Below are 21,848 nucleotides of genomic sequence, written 5' to 3'. Positions count from 1 at the left end.
GCTGATATAGGGCAATTTGTTCAGCGGAGTGATGTAAGCTTCATTATGATTGCATCATCCATGACTTCTAGGAATAACATGATGCAATTCATATCATGTATGACGCAATACCAGCTTCAGATTGCATCATTCATTGTTTTGCCTAAAAAGCAAGTACTGTCCAAACCCAGCCATAGATTTATTCATAGATCCAGTCAAAGATGTATTTTAGTCATTTCTGGTTTAAATTGAGATCCCTTCCCTTTATAACTCACTTATCCTCCGCCATTCCCAAGTCAAGGTTCGTATATACTGACCCAATAGCATATCTTAAAAACTAGAGCCAATCAACAATTTTAAGCATTATTTTTGTTCTCAGTGACCCAGAATTAGTAAAGTTTGACTACATTTATTTCAGAAGCATTTTGGCTGTAGAGCAGTGTAATTGAGAGCCATTTGATGAGCATGTCACACATGTTCCTCCCCCATATCTTGGGAAGGAATTTACTAGTACTCTTAGGGTACGTCTATATTTACCTCCGGGTTTGGTGGTAAGCAGTCAATCCCAGAAGTGCTTGCCGTCGACGCCGGTACTCCTCCTCTCGCGGAGCAGTACGCGGAGTCGACGGGGGAGCCTGCCTGCCGTGTGTGGACCCGCGGTAAGTACCTTGTAGTTCGAACTAAGGCACTTCGACTTCAGCTATGTTATTCACTTAGCTGAAGTTGCGTATCTTAGTTCGTACTGGGGGGTGAGTGTGGACCAGCCCTTATACCATGGCCACTGTATTGTCTATGTGAATAGACAGAGAGGGGGCAGATCAGCCCAGCTATCCCAAGTGGCAATGCTACTGTGAGACTCTTGTATCACCAGTTCAATCCATCTTGAAGACTCCTATCTTCCAAGATGTCCAGAACAGTCTGGCAGATCAGATGAGCAGGTCTTCACCAGTCATCATGAGTGATCTCTTTGCCCAAATATAGCAAGATTCATATCCCAATTGTGGGGGATTCCCCACACGGACCTGTTCGCAACCAAAATCAGCAGGAAGCATCATCTGTGGGTTGTTTTTTTTTTTTTTTTCATGAGCAGGTCACAGTCCAGGATCCCTTGGGCGCCTTCATGTTACCTGGACAGGCAAGCAAATGTACACGTTCCCTCTAGTTCAGCTACCACACAGAATAGTGGTAAAAAGCAAGCAGGATCATGCTCGAGTGATACTCGTAGCACCAGTGTGGCCTTACCAATATTCATTCTGCTAAATCTCTCAACCAGGGATCAGTTGACATTACTAGTGGATCCAGATCTCACAGGACCTGTTACCCACACAATCTAGGGCACCCCATTTTTACCCTACCGTGGGCTCAAGGAGTAATCCTGTTAATTTAGGCACCCCACTCTTTCCTGTCCTAGGTTCGGGGCATAAGGCTGTAACCTTCTGCGGGTTTGTGGGACCTTTTACCAGTGAAAGAGCCTTACACAGTAATATCCTTGATCAATTGTTAATAAATATAGGTTAACAGAATACATTCGCTAAGCATGCAATGCTCAGCACTGACAAACTTTTCTTGATGGCCAGTCAGGATCAGGTCATCTGGGGCTCCAGGTTCTGAATGGTGTGGTCAGCAGGGTGTGATGGTTTTGGAAGCTCTGACCGTGGGCTGTGTTCTGGAGTTTGGTTCCAAATAACTTCCTGTTGGCCCCCAGTTTATATAGTTAAAACTTGGGTCCTACTTAGCTATCCCTTAACCAATCATTTTAAACTGAAGCACTACAAAACAGTATTTTTCACCAATCCTAGCCCACTACCTAAGAGTTCATTTATTTTTGTCAAAATGTAAATTAAAGAACACACAGTGATAACTGTAGGTAAACAAATGGAAGTATTACAAATTTAAAAACAGACAAAAGCAATAAATGGTATCTTTTCAACTGAAACTGCTAAGTGGTTTTTCCAGACAGAGCGTTATCTTGCAAAGTTTTCTTTACACATCTTAAGATTTGTCTGTCTGGTCACTATTTGTGCTATTAGGGCAGAAATGCTTCTCGACAACCCAATATTATATTGTTTTGGTGGAGTTTAGATGGGATGTGACTCCCAGCTTCTTACCTCATAGCTGCTGCTGTCCTACTATGGCTGCTGCTTCTTACTGCAGAAGGGCCTTGGCTTACAGACCATGGTCACCACCTCCATTATAACCGGGAGGCCCTTCACATCACAGCCTGGATGATCCATGGTTAACACCTCAGGAGAAAATATGTTCAAAGGAGGTACAAAACATCCTCTTAAATAATAGAAAATCTTCTAATAGGTATATCTGCCTGGTGAAGTGGAAGAGGTTCCCCGTCTAGTCCCAGCAGAAAGGCATTCCCTCAGTCCAAGCTCCGATACAACATGTGCTAGACTATTTGTTATAAATGAAACAGCAAGGCCTTGTCATTAATTCCACTAGGGTTCACCTAGCAGCTATCTTGGCTTTCCACCCTCCAATTGATCAATCACTTTTCTCCAACCCCATGTTGCTCAGGTTTTTGAAGGGTTTGAACAGGTTATATCTCCAACTAGAGAGGCTCCTGTTCCCCCCTAGGGTCTTGAAAGTGGTTTTAACAAAACTAATGGGTCCATCCTTTGAACCGCTGGCTACCTGTTCATTGCTCCATGTCTCACTGAAAGTAGCATTTTTGGTGGCAGTCACCTCAGCCAGGAGAGTGGGTGAATTAAGGGTTCTGGTGTCTGACCCTCTGTATACATCAATCAGGCAATATATTTACCAACTTTACCAACATGCTCACGAGGGGGAGGGTGTTAATGTTTTACTTGGACAGGACTAAACTGTTAAATCGCCCTCTCAGTTGTTCATGGCAATTGCAAACGGAATGAAGGACCTTCTGGTTGGTTCTCAAAGACTCTTGTCCTGGATTCCTTCCTGTATCCATTTGTGCTATGACATGGTTACTGTAACTACACCAAATAGGATGATAGCACATTCAACCATGTCACAGGCAGCCTCTGCAGTCTTTTTAGCCCGTGTGCCTATTCTGGATGTTTGAAGAGCTGCAACTTGGTCTATAGTACATTTGCCTCTCATGCTATCTCCCAACAGTCTAAGATGATGCCAGATTCGGATTGTGTGCTCTTTCAATCATTATTCAGGTAGACTCCAATCTGACCTCCAGATCAAACTGCTTGTGATTGACCTGAAGTAGAATGAACGTGCTATCACTCAAAGAAGAAATGGTTACTAACTTGTTCTGTAACTGTTCTTTGAGTTGTTTCACACATGTCCATTCCATGAACCACCCTCCTTCCTCTCTACATTGGAATCCGTCCACTAAGAAGGAACTGGGGAATCGGGGGGCAGCTCTGCAGCAGAGGGAAAAGTCTCTGAAAACAGTGCACTGGGTGCGCACGCTCTGAAGTGGAATGGACATGTGCAACACAACTTTAACAACAACAACAGCTACAGAACAGGCTAGTAACCTTTTATCTCATAATAGGGGTTTTAAAGTGAAATTACCAGTGGATCCAATTGGTCATGACTTCGGGTATCCCAAATTTATCTATTCCACAATACAAAATTACACCTGAGAGCATCAGAGTGTGCCTAAGCAAAATCGGTAAGTGGATGCAGGCTTTTGTTACTCTTCTGAACAACTCTTCTGAGATATTATGGGATATTCTCCTAGTGAAAAAGCTGACAGAGGAATAGTAGGGTTTTTAATGTAAATCTGACTACTGTTTCTGGACTATGAGAGAGACTTGGGAAATGCATGCATTTTGTGCTACTGTAAATCTTTTACAGTCTTTAGTTTCTGTTTTAGCGCTCTCTCTCTCTCTCTCTCTCTCTCTCTCTCTCTCTCTAATTATTAAATGTTAAGCTTCCGCTCCTATATATGCTCTCTCACCAAAAAGCTACAATACTGTAATGTTATATTTCAGATTACATTTTTTCTTTGTATTTATTCAGGGCGGGTCTAGACAAAATGCTTCTTTCATCAGCATAGTTAATCCACCTCCATGAGAGCTGTTAGCTATGTTAACTGGAGAAGCCCTCCCGTCGACATAGTGCTCTCAACACGAAGCTATGTTGGCATAACTGCATTGCTCAGGGTTGTGGATTTTTCACACCCTTGAGCTACATGGTTATACCAATGTAAGTTTCTAGTGTAGACCTGGCCTCAGTCTGAAAAATGTAAAATACAAATGTTTTTAAAAATTTCTAACTCGATTTGCAAAAAGAACAAGGAGTACTTGTGGCACCTTAGAGACTAACAAATTTATTTGGGCATAAGCTTTTGTGGGCAAAACCCCAAATAAATGTTTTAGTCTCTAAGGTGCCACACGTACTCGTTCTTTTTGCTTGATACAGACTAACACGGCTACCACTCTGTAACTTGATTTGCTGCTTTTATTATTTTTAGCTAATACTAGAATATTGCTCTTAAATATAATCTAGGGTTGATACATTTTTGCTTCTCTTGTCTAGGCATATCTGACAGTGTGTAAGGATGCTATAATGGTTGGCCTTGGAGATACAGAGTTTCAAGCACACCTTTTAGATGTTACTCTTTCAATTATGCAAACAGGTACACCCTAATAACAATGTTTTTGTGGTACTTTCTTCTTCCCCTATGCTGCTGTAAGGGGTGTTTTTTCTCGTATACTCTTTCCCTCTCAAGAGCCTCCTAGTTGCTTTAAGAAAAAGAGTTAGGGAATAAATTTCTGCTAAATTAGCATAGCCTCTGCCTCTGCTTTGGATCTTCTTCCCCCATGAATAAACTCCAGTGTATGCCTCTGCTGCTGTTCGTAGCTTTTGCTAGCAGCAATAGTGTGAATCATTGTGACATGATTCTTGAGTCTCTTCTTTGAGTGCTTGCTCATGTCAATTCCATTCTAGGTATGTGCGCCCCCACATGCACAGTTGTCGGAAACTTTTTGCCTTAGCAGTATCTGTTGGGCTGGCTGTGTCGCCCTCTGTAGTGCCGTGCTTATGTGGCAGTATATCAGGTGCCGGCGGCCCTACGCCCTCTCAGTTCCTTCTTACCGCATGTGACGGTTGTTTGGAGTGCCTGATCTTGCTTAGCAAGAGCATTAGCGGTTCTTCACTGTTCAGATCGTTCTCCTATGATATTTAATCAGCAATTAGTTAGCTGTTAAGTGTTTTAGTAGTCGTTAGAGTCCTGGCTGGCACTTAATCCTTGAGTGGGGCACTGCTTACCTGCGACTGGTTGATAAGGAACCAGAGGCATCTCGATCTGTTCCACTTGCCACGACCTGGGCCTAATTTGCTAGGCAAATGGCACCCCCAAAAATAAAGATGCCCAGAGGCTGGATTTATTTGGCAGAAAAAATTATTCAACAGCAAGCCTCCAGTTTAGGGGGTCTAACCATCAGGCCCTACTTGGCAGATATAATTTCAACCTGTGGCACTCCATCGGCAAGCTCAAAGAGAGCCTCCCACAGGATCAGGTTCAGGAGTTCACCATGCTGATAGAAGAGGGCAAGGCGGTTAGGGTGACCAGATTACATGAACAAAAAATTGGGATACATGGGGGGGCAGGTCCGGAGTGCCGCCGAAGCACGCCCCCCCCCCCCCCCCCAAAAAGCCCTGAGCCAGAATATCGGGACAAATGGCCATACATCTGTCAGGATGTGGGACAAATGACTGAATATCGGGACGGTCCCGATTTTATCGGGACGTCTGGTCACCCTAAAGGCGGTAGCCCAGGATGTCCTCCAGAGGGCCGGGTATGCCATGGACTTGCGTCCAGGGTGGTTGCCTCTGCAATAGCCATGAGGCTAGCTCCTGGTTACAGACCTCTGGGCTGTCCCAAGAAATGCAATCCACCCTCCAGGACCTCCCTTTTGAGGGAACGGGGCTTTTCTCTGAGCTAACTAGTGCTAGGCTCCACAGCCTTAAAGACTCTCAGGCCACCCTCTGCTCTTTGGGCCTGCATACTCCTCAGCAGGCCAGAAAGCCATTCCGCCCTCCGCCGAGATCTTGGGATACCCCTCGAACAGGCTCCTACAAAGACAGTGGCTTTAAGCAATGCCACCAGCGGTGTCTCGTCCACCTGCCCAACCTGGTCCTTCCAAGGACCAAGGCAGCCAAAAGCAGTCAGTTTGAGGGTGCGCCTGAGGACAACGCTCCAGTCGCTGCACCGGATCCGTTCCCCGTCTTCCTCAACCACCTCTGCCATTTCCAGTCGGCCTGGTCCGATATCACCTCGGACCGCTGGGTGCTCGACACAGTCTTCTTGTCGGGCTATAACCTGCAGTTTGTAGCCAACCAACCCTTTCATCCCCCTTCCCCATCCCTCTTCAGGGACCCTTCTCACGAGCAACTCCTCGTTCAGAAGGTTGAAAACCTCCTGCGCCTAGGGGCAGTGGAAGAGGTTCCGCAAGACATGGAGGAAAGAGGATTTTATTCCCACTACTTCCTCATTCCGAAGGCAAATGGGGTCTCAGACCTATTCTAGACTGCGTCGCCTCAACACGTCTCTCGAAAAGTTGAAGTTTCTTATGGTCTCTCTGGCCTGCATCATCCCGTCCCTGGATCCAGGAGACTGGTACACCACCTTCATTTTAAAGGACATATGCTTCCATATTCCCAGGGCACTGGCGTTCCACATTGGGCCAGTGCCATTTCCAGTTAACGGCGATGCCCTCTGGTCTCTCGTCGGCTCAGAGAGTGTTCGCCAAGTGTATAGCACCAGTGGCCGCTTACCTGCGATGTTGGGGTGGGGGTCCAAATCTACCTATACCTCGACGACTGGTTGATAAGGAACCAGAGGCATCTCGATCTGTTCCACTTGACACGACCTGGGCCTAATAATAAATGACAAAAAGTCAACCCTCACTCTAGTGCAACGTATAGAATTCATTGGTGTGGTACTCAACTCCACTTGAGCCAGAGCCTTCCTCCCCAAGACTTGAGGTCCACTATGGCTTGGAACCATCTCATCTCTGCATGCCCATACACTCACCGCTGCCCACACATGCCTTAGACTGTTGAGTCACGTGGCAACATGCGCTTACGTGGTCCGGCACATGCAACTCTGCCTCCGGCCCCTACAGGTGTGGCTGGTGTCGGTCTATGTCCCCAACCGGCACAGTATGGACTGGGTGATCAGAATTCTGCACAGTGTACTGTCGTCCCTTACCTGGTGGCAAGATCTCACATCAGAGCTGGAGGGGAGTCCCTTTCGCAGCCCTGGTCTCGTCTGTGACTCCTGTCTCCGACACTTCGGACCCAGGCTGGGGTGCCCAGCTGGGCAATCTCAGTACTCAAGGTTGTTGGTCCAGTCACGATCAGTCCCTGCACATCAGTGTCAGGGAACTCAGGACTGTTCACCTAGTCTGCCAAGCCTTTCAGACTCGCATACAAGGCAGGGTGATTCAGGTCCTAATGGACAACATGGCCACTGTCTTCTATATTAACAGACAAGGGGGAGCCAGGTCATCTGTCCTCTTCCAGGAAGCACTCCGGCTCTGGGATTTCTGTCTGCAGCAATCCATCTTGTGGCCGCTCACTCCCAGGGGCCAGGAATGCTTGGACAGGATATTCTTATCTTGCCACAATTGATCCCTTCACCTGGAGGTGATCAGTTCTATCTTCCACGGGTGCGGAACTCCCCAGGTGGACCTACTCGCATCCAAGCAGAACAGAAAATGCCACGTCTTCTGCTCGTTCCAGGGCAGAGACGGGGAATCCCAGTCGGAGGCCTCCTGCTCCCATGGTCGGGGGCTCTGATGTATGCCTTCTCTCTGGTGCCATTGCTGCCAGAGTTGTCATGAAGATCAAGGCGAAGGTCATCCTCGTAGCGCCGGCACACAAGAAAACGGCAGTGCTTGTCAGAGGTCCAGTGAATCCTGTTGGACAGTAGAAAGCCCTCTCCCAGCACGACCTACCTGGCCTTGGAAGGTTGTGTTCCTGGTCGTGGTGACATCAGCCTGCCGGATATCCAAGATTTGGGTGCTCACCTCGGAATTGCCTTACACGGTCTTCTACAAGGACAAGGCTAAGACCGCACCTGGGCTTCCTTCCTAAGGTAGTCTCTCAGTTTCATTAGAGCCAAAATATTTACTTACCAGTCTTCTTTCTGAAGCTGCATAAGTCGGAGGAGGAGCGCAGGCTATATGCCCTGGACATCGTGCGGGCTCTGGCCTTCTACATTGACAGGACCAAGCCATTCCGTAAGTTGACGCAATTATTCTTCGCTGTGGCAGACAGAATGAAAGGTTATCCTGTTTCTGCTCAGAGAATTTCGTCCTGGATCACTGCCTGCATTCACTTTTGCTATGATCAAGCAAAGGTGCTGCCCCGGCAATAGTCACTGCCTAATCTACAGAGGTGCAGGCCTATTTGGCAGCTTTTTTGGCCCATGTGCCTATTCAGGACATCTTTAGGGCGGCCACCTGGTCATTGGTCCTTACCTTCACGTCCCACTATGCACTTACCCAGCAGGCCCAGGACGATGCTGGCTTTGGTAGAGCAGTATTGCAAGCCGCCAAGCGGTGAACTCTGAGCCCACCTCCATAGATACTGCTTGTGAGTAACCTAGAATGGAATCGACATGAGCAAGCACTCGAAGAATCAAAAATGGTTACCTGCCTTTCGTAACTACTGTTCTTCAAGATGTGTTGCTCATGTCCATTCCATTATTCATCCTCCTACCCTTGTGTTGGAGTTGCCGGCAAGAAGGAACCGAGAGGGCATAGGGCCAGTGACGGCTGATATACTGCCGCGTGAGCATGGCACTCCAGATGGCCCGATGGATACCACTAAGGCAAGTCTCCGACAACTGTGCACATGAGTGTGTACACACTTAGAATGGAATGGACATGAGCAACGTATCTTGAAGAACAACAGTTACGAAATGTAGGTAACCGTTTTTCTCTGCTGTTCACAAGTTTCTGAATAGCCGTAGTGATTTTGACTTATTTACACTGCCGCCACAGCTTGATCAAACTGTCATTGGAGTTGTCTATCTCTAGGCTTCAGGAGATAACTCTGTCATATCTAGTATTCAGTTTGCATTTGGAGTTATCTCCATAATAAGGACTAAGTGAAAGCTTAATTTCTGAAGGAATTCATAGGTTAGGCCCCAATACTCATCATTGAAAACTTCCCACTGAGTAGTGAAGAAATGGATTTTTCAGGCAGTGTGTGTAATGTTTCCAGCCCCTCTCACATATAATATAGAAATAAATATTACTCTGCTGTGCTGGAAATGCAGCAGAGTTGTGCCTGGTGTTGTGCTTGGTGAAAAACGGAAAACAAGACTAACTGAAGTGACCAGGCTAATATTCCTGATAGAACTCAATAAACTAACTGGTCTCTTACATTTCTTCAGTCATACAGGATTTTGTGTGAACTCCCATTTAAATAGAGGAAGGAAGCGCCATAGTCTGCTTCCTCTGACTTGATCTTTCCTTTGGATGTTTTGAATACAACTTTTTACAATATGTAGGGTGAATTTTGCAAATGCTGTTATAAAACAAAAGAGCGTCCCTAAAGTCCCAAGAACTCCTCTGAAACCCACTTTCTTTTCTTCTACTACATAGTTTCCTTTATTAAAATATATTTTTATTAATTCAACTTCAATTCTTTATGAAAGCAAAGTAGCAGCTCTCAATGTGAAAAAGAGCTATTTTACTGGGTGGGAGAGAGAATAAGTCCATAGGCATGTTTATTTGAAAACAATTGAACGTTTTCATGTCTGGACCCTGTGTCCTTGCATGGCTTTGCAATTTAGCTGTTACCTTAAAATTAGTGTACAAAAGACACCATATACAAAACGTCATGATGTTGTTTTACATCTTAAAAATTAAATTTGCCAAACATTTAAGCTAGCTAAAAGAACTGATACAGTAATTAAAACAGTGAAATCAGTAAGAAATCTAAACAGATGTTAATTAGCTAAATATAAAATAATCTACACTAGTAAATTACAGCCATTTATATAGTGTAAATGAATTTCATTCTAAGCTTGTAGCTAAAGCAGGGCTTAAATTTAGCCAGAGATGTCCAAAGTGGAGCTCTCATAAATATTTTTCAACCCCCCTGGAGTTTTAATAGTATGTTGAGGGGTAGGCGGCGAGGCTCTGGGAAATACTGTGAGAATTTAAGCCCTGAGCTAAAGAATATCAATCTAGTTAAAAATCTGTAGTTTTTAAAATATCTAATATGATATTTGTTTCTCTAGAAAGAGGCTGCTTTTGTATTCCTACATTACTTTGTGTTCTAAAAGAGATTATTGAAGCTTCTTTGACTCAAAACATTGATACGGATGAAGAATTGGCAACATTTCTCCATGCTGTTCAGGCTCTGTTCCAGAAAATTTTAGAAAGTGTGGCACGCAGACTCAGAAAACAGCGGGAAGAAGGGCTTCAGGTATTTATCATCCTATTACATACAGGCACACAAAACCATGTGATTGTAAAGTTAACTATAAACACTGACTTTGACTTTTACTCAGTTGTGAGTTGAACACATTGGGTTTATTGGCACAAAAATACTTTATTATCCTCTTAGTTTAATAATTGATTTGACATTTTGCCATTTGTGTCCTCTGCTCTAAGCCTTGTCATCGATAGGATTTTCCCCATTGCTGGTCCTGCTCAGTGGAAATACTAACCTAAAAAAGAATCAAGCATTTGTGATGTTAGTTTTGACTGCCGAACTGGATCAGGCATTTTTATGCTAGTTTCTCCTTCTGTAGGCTATTTGTCTCTTTTTCACAGCTATATGGCTTACAACTGTTCTCTCTTGCCCAAAGGAGTGGTGTCAAAGTCCTCCAGAACCTACTTTACTTCAAGAAAAGGAAATTTATATGCTTATAGCAGGGTCTGGACAGTGTTATCTTCCTAGTGCTGAGATCAGTAGATCAGTGCCAGGAAGTCTTGGATCCTTTCAAGTAATCCTATATCTGCATTTGAGCTGGGAGGTGTGATTCCCAGCTCATGTGTAGACACCTGCACTAGCTGTACTCAAGCTAGCAAGCTAAAAATAGCAGCATAGAATGGCATGGGCAGGAATTTGGGTTAGCCACTCAGGTACATATCCAGGAAGTCTGGGTGGGTACATACTCAGGCATCTAGCCTAAGTTGCTGTCCATGCTACCCTAGCTACAATGTTATTTTTAGCATGCCAGCTTGAGCAGAGCTAGTGTAGGTATGTCTACATGAGCTGGGAACAGTATCTCCCAGCTCAAATGTAGACATAGCCTTAGGGTCCAAGCCTTTGCCTTTAATGCCCTTGGGGGATTTTCCTTGTGCTTTTCAACCCTTTGACTAGGCCCTAAAGGATAGATTCACAGAGACGTAACTGCTCTCATAATGCTAGTTCTCTTCCTTATTCTGAGTTGCTAAATTGCACCAAAAGACAGCTAAACTACATTAAATATTTTCCTAACATTAGTTTTCTAGGTAAGCAATTGTTGTGGAGATGTTATGTGATAGCAAATGGGAGAGAGACAGTAGTTCCTGAGACACACTATTAAGATGTAGTCAACTCTATGAAAGTTTGAGAATCCCTGACTGAAGGCTTTTAATTGCACTAAAATGTTCCCGAAGTGGAAATACTGTAACTGATCTATATTTTTATTTATTTATTTAGTTGATTCATTCTATTCAAATGCCTCTTGGAGAATTTATACACACAGTCCAGTGCTGGTGTTCATCTTGTCCAACAGTTCACCATGGTGTACTCTCTACTCTCCTAGCTGCAGTAGTGGTCGAGATAAGTCACACACTGCGAAAGGTAAAGAGTTTAAATAATCTGGTTTTTTTTAGTTTATTATTCTAAAAGTTTAAACCAAAGCAATTCAAAAGAGGGCTAGCAGTGGTCAAGCTTGAATTGTACAGTAGTGCCCTTCCTTGGTTAATCTGAACCTCCATTGACTGTACATCAAAGGAAAGTCAGAGATCCTGACCTGTTGAAGGAGGCGTTATGCAGTGATAAAATTGGCATTTTTGTAGGCTTAATAAAAAGCTTTGGTAATTATCCTCTTATGCGCCCCCCCCCCTCCAAAAAAGGGGGGAGTTTCAGGAGCTTGGCTGTCTCAGGTTGCAGTTCAACATGTTAAGAGATATCAGAGGAAAAGCATCTTCCCATGGTAGAGCAGACCATGACAACTGCTATCTCATTATCTCTGGACAAGGCAGTGGTTCCTACAACACCCTCTCAGCCAGATGATTACAAAAGCTCCCAGGATTTGCTCTGCTGCATAGTGGATTCACTGAAGATTCCTGTGGAGGTGGTACAGAACAGCTCTTGCACTCCTAAATATACTTCATACTCCCAAGTCTGGCATTACCAGTGAATGAAGCTTTATTGGCTCCAGCAAAGAACATCTGGCAGACACCATACGCTGCACCAACCTCCAAAACGGTTGCAAGTGCTGTCTTCTGGCATCTCTATACTCATAGTGTACTTGGCTGTTTGCTTACCACAGCAACTAGAAGACTCCATTAATGAAATTCTTAACTTTGTTGCATTGGGCCTAAAAATCAACAGAGAGATGCCTTCCTTGGGTGCCAATATAGAGAATAGACTTGAATAGGGGCAGAATTGAACTCCATGACAGTGAGGGCCTATCTGCCTAAGGACATGTTTGACATCATGGTAGTCCTCATCAACTAGTTGCAGATTCATGCATACGCTACTGTGAGAGCTTGCCTCTGTCTGGTCGGTCACAAGGCTTTCTGCACACATCATGCACCATTTGAGACTTCACTTTTGTTGCATGCTATGGTGGCTGAAGTTGTATACCTTCCAAACAGACACCATGTAGATATGATAGTGCAGGTCCCCTCTGAAGTCCTCTCATCCAGATCAGGTGTGAAAAGGAGTACTGGTCTTCCTACCTCTTCCCACCAAGGCCTTTATTTACAGATGCCTCCCTACTTGGGGGAAGCTGACCTCTACCACCTTCAGGCCTGCAGTCTATGGATCTGTCAAGAAACTCGACTGCATACTTACTAGAGTGTAGGGCAATTTTTTACACCTGTACAGCATTTCTACCAGTGATTCAAGGACTGATAATACAAATTGTGACTGTCAATTTGACAGCTATGTTTTATAGACTATGGGGAACCCGATTGTCTCCTCTATGCCAGGAGAGTATTCGAGTTTCCCTTACAGTGCTGCACTTTCCAGGACTGCAAAATGCTTCAGCGCACCACATTAGTAGGCAATTCCACTATCCAAAATATTTTGAATGATTTGAAAGAAGTCAATCATTTATAGAGTTGTTTTCACAAAACTAATGGGAGAAAACATCTTTGTTTCAGGCTATGCTGCTATTTAGTCAAACTTGTTGTTTTTTTTTTTTAAGTCTTATTGTTACTCAAAACTTGACACCAATAAGAGCTCATGCAGCAAACGAGGAAATCACCGTATCCTTGGTTATAAAAACTGTTTATTATCTAATGTTCTTGTTCCCCACATGGTGGATCCCAACCCACTAGTGCGGTCTGGGAAGGGTCTAGGACTGTTGTGTGTGCCCCCCCCCCCCCCCACACCCACCATGCCCTCGCTTACCCTGAGCAGCAGGCAGCAGCATAGGAAGTGGATTCTGGGTGGCAGCACCATGGTGGAAGCACCTTCAATGCATGTACAGGCTGCCTCTGTGCTGCTGCTGCCTGCTTGCCTGCTGCCTACCTACTTTTACTTCCTGTGGGTAGCAGGCAGCAGCATGGGAAGCAGGATCTGGGTTGGAGCCAGTAAGCAGACAGTCAGTAGCCTGATAGCGATCATAGGCCTGGCCATGAACGGAGAGGGGGAGCAACTAGGGCTGCAAGAGGGGGTAGGACTGGGAGAGCAAGAGCACGGGGACTGGGGGAGCTGAGCAGGCTTGGACTAAGAAGGGGAGAATGGATGACTGAAGAGCTGAGAAGGGGAAGAGAGAGAGGGTTGCACCAGGCTGAGAGAGGCAAGGGGGTGGATTAAGGGTGTAATAGTGGGTCCCCAAAAGAGACCAAATGCGATTGGTGGGTCGCCTTAGTAAAAAGTTTGAGAACCACTGATCTAATACATAAAAATTTCCCCTCTGTAAGTATATGTAATATCTTCCCTGTGGGTGAGCTGCCACCTTTATAAATATTAATTAACAATATAGTTTAAATGGTATTTTTGCTAAAGATCATCTATGTATGATATTAGTTACTTCCTTTAATGTAAATGTCAAATATCTGGTTACAAGTTTTAATCTTTCCAATCAAACCTTGCTTTGTTTATTTTGACACTACTGAGTTAAACTGTCAAGTACTTTTCTGAAATGAACTAGAAAAATACATTTAAATGTTTCTCCCTATAACTTAAACATGCATTCAGTTAATGTAGCTACTGAAATCCTGTTTTTCTTAATTATTTTCTGTGTGCTTCTGTATTTATTTTGAATTTGAGCTGTCTTCTTTTTAGGCTTCAAATGCAGAAGAACTTGCACCACCAGAGTCCATTGCAGACCTTCCTCCACTTTCAGGCAGTTTAATGGCAATGATAATTAAGTCAATAAATGTGGTCAGGTAATCTTTGTCTGTTAGTTTCCATAAGGTTTATTAATGTGAAACCAGTAAGTTACCAAACAAGCTTTTAATTCTTAAATTCAAGTTTGTGGAATTAGCCAGTGAATACCTACATCACCTACTACCTTTCCATGTAATATCCCATAATCTTTACTTTTTTGTTATGTTGATTGTTAGTTTTTTGCTTTTTCTGTTGTCCTTGTATTAGAATCACATGACTATTCATTCTAATAATTCCTTTCCTCATAATCACTCTTCAAAACATACTTATTTCAAAAGGTATTTATAAATCCTAGCCCTTCCTATATGGAAGGGTTTAGATCAAACCAAAGTCTTTACCAGAAATAACACCAATCCTATAACCTGGAACTAACAACATGCATGCTAAAACTCAACTGTAAAATACACACTGGCACTATGCAAATGGCATAAAGCAATTATTTAGTTGTTACTATAGTAAGTGTTAAGTATGCTCTGAAAGAGGTGTGCATTCTGCAGCTTTCCCAAGTTACTTTTCTGTAGGACCTAAATTGGAATGCTTGTTATGTCTTCTATCACTATTTTAGTGGAGGTTAGTTGAGTCTCCTGCAGTTACAGCTGAATTTCAATTTTCATTTTAATCATCCTTTTAAAATTTGTTCATAACTTATTTTTCTTCAAGTGATTAGCCACATGTATTCCAATTCTGCTGTGCATGCACCCCAGATCAGAATCTTTTTGAATAGCAGTGTCAGGGACCATGCCATGCTCTGTACACCTTCCAGTGCTCCATAGCTCAAGAGTCCAAAGGGCAGGGCAACCACAATCTCCCTTCTGTCTTGCAACCACAGGGGGTAAGAGGAAACTGAAAACCACATCTCTGCCCACTGCACGATTTTGTTATCTCTAGTTTGTTAGTTAGATTTATATCGTTTTAGTCTGTTGGTGAAAAAGGGAAAAGTCTTCAAGTCTGGGGTGCCTTGGCACCAGATGCCCCTGCACATGGTGGAATCAAAGCTTCTGGGATTCAAACTCTGTCTCTCCTGTGAGACAGCTGTTCCCATCAGTGACACTCTAAGTGCCTCTTCTGCCTCAGTGAAGCACATACACCACAAAAGTGCTCTGTGTGCTCCTTCTTTTTGAAAAGGACCCAAAAACAAGGGAATCTCACCTCAAACTTTTCCTGATAGAGAGATCTATGAGAGCATCATCCATTCTTGAGAGGGAGAAGGGAGCCAAGCCGGACCAGACAGTCTCAGAGCACTCCGGTAAACCAGGGTCTATCTTGAGCTCCAGGACTCAGCCTTGAGAAAGGTTCCAGTCCTTGACTATGGAGTCAGCCAGAGCTTCCCTACATTCCTCAGATCAATCCTCTGAGGAGAGACGAAGGAAGGAGCATAACGTCCATGGTATCTTGAGACTCAGATCTCTCTCTCCAGCACACAATAGATCTAAGTTTAGAGGCAGTTTAAGTCCCACATTGGATCCCACTGATGCCTCTGTACTGAAGAGTTACCTCTTGAAGAAGCCATCCTTCTTTTGACCAGTATTGATGGTAGCCAAGCACCCATCCTGAATCACTCAGAACCAAAACTTCTTCAGAGCTTCCTGAACCAACTCCAAAGAACCTGGTGCAAGCTTCTGAGCTCCCAGCCCTAGTACCAAATCTTCTGGCACAGACACTGAAGTATCTTGCACCTTCCTCTGCAATACCATTCATAATTCCAGACACAGATGAAACCGCCTCAGAACCAATGTTCATGTTTCAAGGAAGCTTGATGGCATCTGAGCTGCCAGAGTCTGTTGCTGGCATGTACTAGGAAACTATTGTCCTGGACCCGAGTACACCATCCTCTGTGTCAGTAGAGGATGCTCCAGGACCTGCTCCTGTGGAGGAGTTGTATTTCTTTTCCTCCTCCATCATCTGAAGTGACTAGGAAGGTGTCACCTATGTATTTGCCTCACTCACTGCCTTATGAACTGAGCTATTTAGACGGGGAGTCCAGGGGACACTTCTACAAGAGAGGGCATTTGAATTCTTGGTAGGAACATCCCTCATAGTATTCTCCATGGCCTGCAAAACCATTCCTCTATCCCATGCACATATGGCTATTTTGGGAGTGCATCTCAACAGAAGGGCTCTATCCATTGATCCTATTTCTAAACTCAGGTCTCCTTCTTCCATAGACCCCCAGGAAAGCCAAGTGATCCAGAATACAATCATACCTTCAGGACCAGGAATTTGAACAGGAAAATATGCAGGAGTCGGAGATCCAGCCTTATTTCTCAAGTGCTTTTTGTGCTCTTCTCCTGATGAGGCTGTCCACCCAACTGTTCTGACCCAGCCAGAAAACTAGAAACTTCTCCAGTGAATGCCACACACCTTGGACATTCTAGTGGAGAATAGTGCATGAGAAGTCTTGCAAATGTCTAGACAGTCTGTGTTCATTGGTCCTGGTAGATACCTATGGCAAAGCTCAGTTTCAATGATGCCCACCTCCATAGTCAAGAAGTGGGACCTTTCTCAACATTGAGTCCTGGAGCTTCAGTGTTGCCCACCTCAGGGTGACTCTTCGGTACAGATATAGGTGCTATCAGTCATCTCTAAGGAGGTTGAATACTTTTATAACCATCTAGTGCCTGGATCTTTGGTCATAACTGCTGTCCAAGAGATGTCTAAGCAGCAGGGAGTACTCAAGTGAACACCCCAGGACAAAGTTCCTCTCTGTGCTGCTGCAGGAACCTAAGTCCCTGGTGTTAGAGTGGCATCTGGTTGCATGGACCTCTCATTGGAGCCTCTGACTCCGCAATCATGCAGGTTGCTTGGTTGCAGTCCTCAGGGATACCAAAGGAGGTCTAAATGACCACGTTCAGTTACTCTGACCTCTTAATTAAGCATAATAATGAAACCGTGCACCTGTTAAAGGACTCAAGCCATCTTAGGTTCTGGAAGAGACACAATACAGGCCTCAGAATTATCAGAGACATAGTCAATCCCTCTAATCCTATTATGGCCAGCAAAGATCCTCCAAGGAAGAGGCAGAGGTTCCAGAGGAGGAAAACCATATATCCCGCATTAGGAGGTTTGAGGGTACGGTCAAGAGTCTGAGGTCTGCCCCACCCTGTTTTGGGAACAGTCTTGTTTTCAGAGAGCCTGGAACCAGATTTCCAGGACCAAGTGGTCCAAGGTTATAGGGATACACCATCCAGTTCCATTCATTCCCTACCCTCTTTCCCTGTCTCTTTCCAGGGATCCCTCTCACAAGATATTACTAAGAAAGGAAATGAACTCCCTTCTGCAACTCAGGCCTGGTTTACACTGGGGGGTGGGGGGGTCGATCTAAGTTACGCAACTTCACATACGTGAATAACGTAGCTGAAGTCGACGTACTTAGACCTACTCACCACGGTGTCTTCACTGCGGTGAGTTGATTGCTGCTGCTCCCCCCTCGACTCCGCCGGGATCGATGTGATAAATCACCCCCTGCTGGATCGATCGCTGCCCACGGATCTGGCGGGTAGTGTAGACATACCCTCAGAGCGGTGGAGCTACCTGTGCAGTTCCAGAACAGGGAGTCTTCACTCGTTCCCTAATTTTTTACTTAGATCATAAACTCTTTGGGGGCAGGAACTGTCCCTTTTTTTTGTTTTTATAGCACCTAGCACAATGGAGTCCATGACTAGTGCTCCAGGGTGCTATGATAATACAAATACAGTCCAAAACCTATTTAGGCATTATTAGAAATTGCTATATACAATAGTGTGTCTGGATCCATCTGATCCAGGATACACTGATCAAGTCCCATTCCACCAGAGCTTAAGAAACCTCTGCTGTTTCTCTGAGTCATTCCAATATCTGAGATTTGTAGAGCACTGTCTGGAGTTTGGTTCACACCGTCATCAACTTGTTTGACTTCCACAGTAAATGACAGACAATTAAATGAGTTACAATTCCAGTTTATTTTAGAGCCAGTATTTTTACCTTTTAAGGACTTTTCTTTTTTCTGTCTGAATTTTTTTTTCTTTTCTGAATACACCAAAAAATCTTTATTTTTTGGTTACTGTTGCTCCTCTTCTCATATGAATTATTTCACCTAAATTCCCTTGTTCCATTCCTAAGCAGCCACCACTGAACAGAATACATAGGTTCAGAGGAAGCAATCAGCAGTGAAACTCCAGAGATCAGCCAGTTAATAATCTTCTGTAAGAAGTACATTTGAGATTTCCACACTTAAACTGTGTTTTGGAGTCTCATGATTGATCCTAGATCATTGTTTCCCATGTGACGGTTTGGAGAACTACCGTTGGGGGGGGGGGGCAATTAAAAGTCCTATTTATGTTTTTAAAGGAATGTGTTTCCCCATGTGCCTTTGATTTTCTTCTAGGTCATTTTTAAATGAATTAATGGAATGCATTGTCTGTGAAGAAATTGAAGGAATTGTTAGTCTTACAGCTGCTGCGTACATAGTTGTTATAATCAAAGGTGAGTCAAACTAATTTTGTCTCCAATGCAGACTTTTGTCAGTAGTAGATTTTAGTCCAACTTAATTTTAAAATTGTTACATTATTTTTCCAGTTAGCTGTGGAAATTCAGAAGTAGTAATTTTTATAGGAATGCAGAATTAAAAATGCAAAGATGTAAGGAATGCTATTAGACATTGGATCTAAAACTTCGTGGGGTCTTTTAAAAAAATAAAAAACTTTATCTGCTAGGCTACATAGTCCTCCTCCATATCTTGTTTTATAGGAATATAATAGCATTCACAAGCACAAATTTATACACTTAACTTGTGTAATGAAAATCTAAGTAAATATGTCACCAGTTTTTAACAAACTGTTAAGTTGTTATATAGATGCTACACAGGACTATGCAGACTTTTTTTTTTTTAACATATTTCAAATAGGTAAGCACAAAGCTTCACTTGTTAAGGATATTGCACATGCCCTTCAAAAGAAGCTGATGACATGCAGAGAAGTTGACGTGGAAGAATCTAGCAGCATTGAAAGGTAAATCTGCTGTACGGGAAAAAACCCACTGATTGAAAAAGGGATGCAAGATTCTGTGCTTGCTGGTGAAGAAGTTTATTGAAATCCATATGATACAGCAGTGGTTCTCAAACTGGGGTCGGGACCCCTGAGTGGGTCGCAAGCTTATTACATGGGGGGGTCGCGAGCTGTCAGCCTCCACCTCAAACCCTGCTTTCCCTCCAGCATTTATAATGGTGTTAAATATATTAAAAAGTGTTTGTAATTTATAAGGGGGGGGGGTCACCCTCAGAGGCTTGCTGTGTGAAAGGGGTCACCAGTACAAAAGTTTGAGAACCACTGATATACAGGGATTAAAATAGTGCCAAAATGTTGAATTAAGGAACTAACTTACCATCTGAAAGGGGGAGCTGAACTAGGAAATTCTCTTTACATGTTTTGTTCTTTAAAAGGAAGCAGATTGGAGTATTGTGGGTTCTACAGTAAATAGAACAAGATGTAAAAGTTAAATTTAAATCCAATCTCACTAAGAACTGCACAGAGAAAAGCAAGCATTCTTTGTAACTTTGCTGTTTCATAGTATTAGAGCTGAGGGTTTTCTCTGCATTGTGTGTATTAGCGAATATGAATATCTCTAGCTAAAAATATATCCAGGGTCATAAATTATTTTAGTGCCTTACCACAGTCATTAGATTCTGCTTTTGGTGCAATTTCAGCTTTATAGGAGGTTGGCTTTAGACCAAATTAGCCTCTTCTGTTTCACAGGTTAAAAGTAAAAAATGCTAATTTTACAACCACTTACATTTTAACTTTGCATATGGTCTGAAACAAAAGTTCATAGTTTCATTAACACTAAAAATACTCTTATTTACTGCATTCAGATAGAAATAAAATGTAATATATTCAAAATCTCCACCTTGCCTAATTATAATCTCTTCAGAGTTCTCGGGATAACAAATATAAGTTATAGCTGTTGATGACATGCATATATTTGTAGTATGGTTCCAACAATTTTTATTAGGAATTGGTGGGCAAATTGGACAGTCCAGTTTCCTGTGATTGCAGCAGGGAGGCATTGATGCACATCTGTTTCGTGTCTTCTGGTTTTTTTTAAAGCACATTGGTTTAATGGTGGGAAAAGATGGTAAAAAAGACCTAAGACAGCCTGTGGAAGAAAATATGTAAAATGGAAATTAGGAATGCTAAAATGGAATTTGAAGAGCAAACAGCCACAACTAGCTTTTAAAAAAGATATTTTTAAGATACTCATAGAAGAGGGAATAAAGGGAACAATCAAAGAGGATAAAGTATGTTTCAGGGAAGCTAAGCGATTTCTTTGTATTAGTCTTCATCCCTGAGAATGTGGAGGATGGGGAAGGACCTACTGTTTGCTGGTAAAAAGATGAGGTACTGTCAGAAAATAAGGTGTCAAAGGAGAAGGTGCTGGAATAATCTGATACATTAAAAAGCCAACCAGTCACTAAGACCTGATCATATACACCTTAAAATTCTGAAAGAACTTAAGAATGAAGTAACTGAGCTACTAACAAAGAATGCAATCATTCATTGAAATCTGCTGCTATCCCAGAGAATTGAACGGTAGCAAATGTATCTTTCTTTTAAAAACGTGCCCTGTGTTTCTGGAAATTACAGACCAGCAAGCCTTACTTTTTGTGCTGGTTGAAATGATGATGGTAATAGAATTATAAAATACCTAAATGATCATTGTTATGATAGGGACAAACCAATATGGCTTCTGCAAAGGAAAATGGTGCCTCACTAATCTTACAGTATGCCAACAAAATAAGGAGAACTAGTTGATATAATTTACGTGGACTTTCAAAAAATGTGTGATAGAAGCTCAGATTCCGTAGTTAGTTCTTGTAGTTCTGGGGCAATAGGCAAAGTTCTATAATGGAAACAAAAAAGAGAAGGAATAATGGGCATGAGTAGCAGACAGCACCTATTTGGTCTACTTAATCCTTTTCTACACACATGCACACTATGGATTATTTGAAAGCTTATTACGTCTACTTTAAGATGAGGTATGATGTGCAGCTGTTACCACAGAAATGAGGATAAACAATGTCACTATCAACATGTTAAAATGGCCACTTTGAAATACTTAAATTTGTTTCTGTTAGTTTAATGACACTCTGTATTTCGAGACATAAAATTGAATTTCTTTGACTTCAGAGCATCACAATAACAATCTAAAGGGTAAAACGATATCTGATAAACTTGTACAGTTATCGTTGAAATGTAATAGCACTGATGACATTTCTAGTGAACATCATTATAATGATCTCTAGCGAGAGTGCATGGGTTACCAAATATTCATTGTCTTGGCATGTGATGAGTTCTGTGCAAGGAATA

General features: G+C 43.0%; 1 protein-coding gene across 2 annotated transcripts in view; it reads left to right on the top strand.

Annotated features, from left to right (window-relative positions):
- The window catches only part of NCAPG2 (non-SMC condensin II complex subunit G2), a 110,841-nt gene that overhangs the window by 77,119 nt on the left and 11,874 nt on the right, over positions 1-21,848 (top strand). For both annotated transcript variants that reach the window (XM_065582770.1, XM_065582769.1), the window contains 6 exons: positions 4,465-4,564; positions 10,187-10,374; positions 11,599-11,742; positions 14,404-14,507; positions 18,872-18,969; positions 19,391-19,493. In XM_065582770.1, the coding sequence (XP_065438842.1) occupies positions 4,465-4,564; positions 10,187-10,374; positions 11,599-11,742; positions 14,404-14,507; positions 18,872-18,969; positions 19,391-19,493 (737 nt within the window). The remainder of the gene's footprint in view (positions 1-4,464; positions 4,565-10,186; positions 10,375-11,598; positions 11,743-14,403; positions 14,508-18,871; positions 18,970-19,390; positions 19,494-21,848) is intronic.

Source organism: Chrysemys picta, chromosome 2, assembly GCF_011386835.1.
Source record: "Chrysemys picta bellii isolate R12L10 chromosome 2, ASM1138683v2, whole genome shotgun sequence".
Taxonomy (NCBI): Eukaryota; Metazoa; Chordata; order Testudines; family Emydidae; genus Chrysemys; species Chrysemys picta.
This window is presented reverse-complemented; position numbering and strand designations above follow the sequence as displayed.